At 41.7% G+C, this 6,179-nt stretch overlaps 1 protein-coding gene across 1 annotated transcript in view; it reads left to right on the forward strand.

Moving 5' to 3' along the window:
- The first annotated feature begins 686 nt into the window (after positions 1–686).
- The window catches only part of RAB38 (RAB38, member RAS oncogene family), a 25,881-nt gene continuing 20,388 nt past the window's right edge, over positions 687–6,179 (forward strand). Inside the window, exon 1 of the mRNA XM_009286277.2 lies at positions 687–891. Coding sequence (XP_009284552.1) covers positions 687–891 — 205 coding nt within the window. The remainder of the gene's footprint in view (positions 892–6,179) is intronic.

Genomic DNA, 6,179 nt, shown 5'->3' on the forward strand with positions numbered 1-6,179 from the left:
ACTTAAAAATGTGTATCTGTTATAGTTAAATTTACACAGCCCTCCTAGCATGGACACATGTAAAGATGCTTTATATTGCTATAACTGCCCTCTTCTAGGATGTAACTGCATTCACACTGGCTTACATTGATTAAAACCAAATCACATCCAAAGTTAAAGTCACACTGGTTTAATTTTTGCACTTTAATGGAGGCGTGAAACGTCTGAAAGGAGATTTCTGCTTTTTTGCAGTGACTAGAATTTTAAAGATGTCTGGAAAAAAGCATAGGGTGATAAATTATCACCAAGAAGAAAGCGATTAAAAAAAGTATGTAAAACTAGTGCACAGCAGAAACACTGTCCTTCCAGCGAGGAGTAAAACAGGGAACAGGACGGTTGCATGAATTTTCCTGCAAAGTCTTTAGTAGCCAGACTAATCCCAGACACACCTCCTGCTGACCTTTACACACATACGCACAAAACTTTCTGGGAGACTTTCTTCCCCCAGTCCCTTGCTTACTTCATCTCCCAGCAGGACTGCCTGCTGGACCTGGTGATCCTGCTCCTGTACAAAGGGAAAGAGCCTCCACCTACCTTCTCTCCTTCCCTCCCTGGTTCCTGACTCCCTCTCTCTCCCTCGGGCTGACAGGATTCCTCGGGCAGAGCATGCAATCAGTTCACAGGGAGCAGCCGCAGCCACAGGAAAGATGCAGAAGCACAGTCAGAAGGAGCACCTCTACAAGCTGCTGGTGATCGGGGACCTGGGAGTGGGCAAAACCAGCATCATCAAACGTTATGTCCACCAGAACTTCTCCCCCCACTACCGGGCCACCATCGGGGTGGACTTTGCCTTGAAGGTGCTGAGCTGGGATGCTGAGACTGTGGTACGGCTGCAGCTCTGGGATATTGCGGGTGAGTACAGAGGAGAACCCTTGGCCCCATAACCCATCCAGAGACAATACAAAATATAGACCCAAATTCATTTGTACTAATCTTTAAGTTGGAAGCTACCAGTGCCTATGCGGTGAGGGAGGCGAGACTGAAGAGAGAAAACTTTAAGTGCAGACTGACATTTTGGAGTTTCCCTAAAGCCAGCAGATGCCCAAACAAGGGGTGTCAGAATGAAACCTGCCCTGCCTGATTTTTCTCCCAAGCCCTTAAACACGTGCAGGGACACGGGCACCTCTCTCCAAATGCCCCAGTTCTTCCCCAGCAGCTGCCGCTGTTCAGCTTCCCTCATTAGACTAACAGACCTCTGTGATGGGAGGGAGACTAACAAGAATTTCCTGTTACTTCTATTTAATTTGGTGGAAGAGATGAGGGATTCAATAAGATGGTTAAAATTATTTTTATAGTTTAAAAAATAAGGAAACAGTATCACTGAGTTACTTTATCAAAATACCTTCCTTCTTCCTTTCCTTCCTCTCTCTCCTACCTTCCTTCCTTCGGCCCAGTGAAATGTAAACAACTTCTAACATGCTTTGAAAAGAGAAGCGTTTCTGTTTGGCAATAATCCTGGTTGTTAAAAATGTATTTACTCATGCTTTCTTGTCCTTAGTCCAACATCAAGCAAAAAAAGATAATTTACTCTCTGTGGGGAGAAAGAGTAAAGAAGTCCAGCTATCCTTGCGTGCTTACATAATTAAAAACCACAGAATTCGACATTGTTGCTGTCAGTGCTTCAGATTTTTTATATTTGGCTTCCAATTAAACCCACAACTTTTTATTTTTGCCACCCCCATTACTAGGAATTATTTTTATTCAGTCCACAAAATAAAAGTTTATCTTGATGGCATATTTCGCATGCTATAAGTAATCATTTTTCATTTCGTGTATGTAGGAATATAAGTACAGGTATAACACAATAGCTTACAGCAAAAAGGACAACATTTTAAAAACTCAGTTAAATTAGGAAGTTACACTTGTTAAGTAGGGAATAGAGGTGAAAATTCTACCAGCTGTTAGGCAACTGTGCCAGCCTGTGGCCTGAGCTGTGGGTTCGGTGATCTAGTCTGGAACGGCACTGAGTAAAACTAGTGAAATGAGAAAATTCTTGACATTCTTATCGGTGGAGGGAGTGCCTTTCTTCTACACTTAGCTGCCTCGTGTCTGAGCTCTGAATTTGGCACCCAGGTACTAAAACTTATGCAACAGCACTGCTTTATGCAAAACATGCATAACCTCAGGTTTTTTTACACATCAGTATAGTCTTGTGGTTTTATGATATTAAATACACATATGCTCAGTTTTCTTTATTAAAACTTGGAATAATGGGGAAAGCGTTGCTTTTATTGCTCACCAGTGACCGATTATAACCATAAATATATACATATCCAGCAAAACCTTGCTGCAAGAGAAAAAGCATTTAATAGTAAATTCTGAACGCATCAGATTCTTAAAGAATGCATTTGCATGCCTTGTTTCAGAGATTTATTACACTACTAATCATGTGCTGGCAGATCATATGATGTAGCTTTCAGTCAGGCTGCAGAAGCAATTATACCAAGTTGTAGTACTGAATGACTAGCACGCTTTCTGAGTTATCACACATGACAGAGAGAATTACAGCATAGTACTAAATTTCATATGAATTGCTCAATTCAAAGCATCTCTGTGAAGGTCAAGACAGTGCCCGGCAATAAAAAGAGTTGCTGCCTTGTTTTAGTGATTTCTGTGTAAGGAGCTTTAGCTGTTGATGGCTACACATAGAAAATAAGTTCTGTGAGCAACACACTGAATTCAGATCAGAGTGGTGCTGGCATAGAAGTTATCACAAATAAGGCATCTGGCTGGTGAGAAAAAAAGTTGTTTAAAAATGAAAGCAAAGTAAAATTGATTGGAAATATGGAGGGAATGGAAGTGTTTTATCCTGGCTGTGGCTGGTCATATATCACCACTTGCAAAACAGAAATACGCGAGGATAAGAGGGAGGAAAATAAAATCTCTGGTCTCAGAACATCCTCTCTTTTGGCAGAACCTCTGTTATTAGGTCATGTTTTTCTTTGGGGGTAAAGCAATAAATTTTCAGTCTCTAACCAAACTGAAGGATGTTGTCTTAGCATTTAGGACATCTTGAATTGAAGCAAATGTTTCAAATGTATCAATATATGAATATAGTTGTATATATATGTGCGTGTGTGTCTATCGCGGGTATCATTTTAGCTCTTACATCCTCTCCTCCCCCTCCATTATACAGTCCATGAGCTTACTACTAAGCATGATGTGTACTCTTCCTTGCGCTTAACTGTGTGGATCAGTGGGTAGTAAATTGTTTAACAATCTAGAAATAATTTTCTCAAAAATGTTTTGAGTAAAACTAGTGTCAAGCTTATTTACATTATTAGTAGGATTTACGTACATGGTGACTTCATGGGAGGAGTGACATACTCCAGCTGTGGTAGGACTAAGCAGTTTACCTTTGTTTACCCTTACAGACATAAGAAGAAAAAGCAAATTTGGTTCATCTGGTGCTGTCTAATTTCATAGTTAAATGTAGTTTCTATTTCTGTAACATATTTTTCTGTATTCTTTAATTTGGTAAACACAACTACAGTAAGATCTAATAGCTAAATGCTGAAACGGCATTTATTTAGATGAGAGATAAATGCTGAACAATAAGGATAACTAAGCATTAGAAAAAATAATTCAGAGATAAGGTAGGTAGGTAGGTTCTGCATCACATATTATTACATTAAGACTTGGGGTTTTTTTAACAGAAAATATATTCCTGCAGCTGTGGGTGTTAAACGGGAATAAGTGGACAAAACTTCATGGTTTATGATCATAGAATCATAGAATCATTGAGGTTGGAAAAGACCGCTAAGATCATCGAGTCCAACCGTCGACCCAACACCACCACCCACTAAACCATGTCCCTAAGCGCCTCATCTACTCGTCTTTTAAATACCTCCAGGGATGGGGACTCCACCACTTCCCTGGGCAGCCTGTTCCAATGTTTCACCACTCTTTCAGTAAAGAAATTTTTCCTTACATCCAATCTAAACCTCCCCTGGCGCAACTTGAGGCCATTTCCTCTTGTCCTATCACTTGTTACTTGGGAGAAGAGACCGACACCCACCTCGCTACAACCTCCTTTCAGGGAGTTGTAGAATGATGTTATGATATCTGTAACAACACACTGGCATTAAAATCTATGAATTTATGTCTGATCCAGTGAAGTGCCTAAAGTTTCAAGTGACTGAATTTTCACTATTCTGTGTGGGAGGGGATATACATGGTAAAATTCTCCTTGTCTTTAATATCCTCCCAACAGTTCCATTTTATTTCACTGAATGTCCCAAATTTTTGCTTTTGGAGTTCCTGTCCCTCTTAAAGTGTGCCATCACCTTTACTGCTGTGTGATACATCTTTAAATCTTGCTCCTCAGTCAATTTTTTTTTTGTTTCCTTATTTTTTCTGCTGCCGCTGTATAAGTGTCCTTTAAATTCATTAACAGATTGTTAGAAGGAAAGCTTTAAAAGAAACTTAATCATATTTTGAACAAGGCTGCTGTGGTGGGGGTGGCCCTGCAGATGCAGGCTGGGACTGCTTTTGAAGAAACCAACTATTGCAGACAGCAGATCCAGGTGTATTTGCTCTTCACTTCTCTGCAAGGCTGCTCTCAGTGCTACTGTCCATGTTTCGTGTCCACGCAGCCCTGAGATTTCTCTGAAGACCAGTTTTAGCTGCAGATTTACTGCAGGGAGCAGCTCTGTGAGTGCAGCGGAGGGCAGAGAGCAGCACTTCAGAGCCTCCCCCCTCCCCTGCTACCTTTTCAGAGTCGTGTCAGCATCACCATTATCCCTCCTGCTGCGTATGTGTGGACTGGATTATTCATTGCTACCAAAAATATGTTGGTTTGCTTTTACAAGGCTGGATCTCATCTCATAAACAGCTGGTCCGACGCGTTGGAGACATCCACACAACACCGGTGGTGAAAGAACAGTTTCATTTCCTTTCCCTGCAACTTTCACCTTCGTAAACAGCAGTCTTTGCACAGATACAGGCAAATGTCTCTGCAGTTGTAAAGTTTTTAAGATTATTATGCTTCAGAAGGAGTAAGCGGACAGTTCACTAATGCCAGGCACAGCACATCCTCAGTGGTTTAGGATTTTAGTGGCTGCTAAGCATTGCAGTACATATGCATAAACAAGATAGTCATGGTGATTTCTAGGCTAAGTTACCTTGAAATTACTGTTCTGCAAACATAAATAAGTCCCTCGCTGTGATGGTTTTATTTCAGTATAGATTTGTGGTGGGATCCGTGGACCTGATCTTGCTGACAGCCTGCTTTTCCACATTCTGGGGTGGTGAACACCATCTCAAGGCTGGTTTAAGTTTCAATCCATAAAGAAAATGACTTGAATTCAAGGGTGAAAATTCTGAAAGTTATTTTGAAGTGAAAGGTAAAAATGTTCAAATCTTCTCCACAATTTCCAGCTTTTCAGTGTTGGCTAAAGGCCCTCTGTAAAGCATGGTGGTTCCCAGAAGCTTTTGCCTCTTAGGATGAGGGATAGTGGCAAGAAGTAAAACCCATTGTAAAACTGGGCATTAGGCAGTTTTAATAAATTTTTATCTTGCACTCTATTTCAGATACTGTGGGCGAGATGGTGGAAATTATATGAGTTTTAGCACTTTATCAGTTTTTATAACTTTATCAGACATGATAGTGATTAATGGAAATTGTAGATTTCTGTACAAGTCATGCTGGCAAATTTATGTGGGGTGCATTTTTATAAACTATGAAGATTCAGCTGTTGATTGCTTTAAGCCCATGAAATGATACCTTTCCCTGCTGCAGAGGTGCCACTGAGATTAGGATACATGTGCAGGCAGGTGCCATTCAGACAGGGAGTCCTCCCGTTTAATGGAAATCTTGTTGTTTTGGCACCTTGGTCCCACTGGGTTCACTTCAAAGCGGGGTAGGATTCATCTGGTTTAACACAGATGACATATAAGACATCTTATACGGAACCATCTGAGTATAAGCTACTTACCCTGGGCTCGCCAGGGGCTTGAGGGTAGAGCGAGCAGCTCCGGTGCCGGCAGGATCAGCAGAGGAGCGCTCCAGCGCAGTGCACAGGGGCAACCTCGGGGGGAGCCGAGAGAGCTGCCGGGGGCCTGCGTGAGACGACAGCGGCTGAGGAGAGCTGGGAGGGGCCAGCAGCAATGGCGGCCAAGCCCCCCCCCACCTATAAAAG

This window comes from Aptenodytes forsteri, unplaced genomic scaffold (genome assembly GCF_000699145.1).
Source record: "Aptenodytes forsteri isolate BGI_AS27 unplaced genomic scaffold, ASM69914v1 Scaffold376, whole genome shotgun sequence".
Taxonomy (NCBI): Eukaryota; Metazoa; Chordata; class Aves; order Sphenisciformes; family Spheniscidae; genus Aptenodytes; species Aptenodytes forsteri.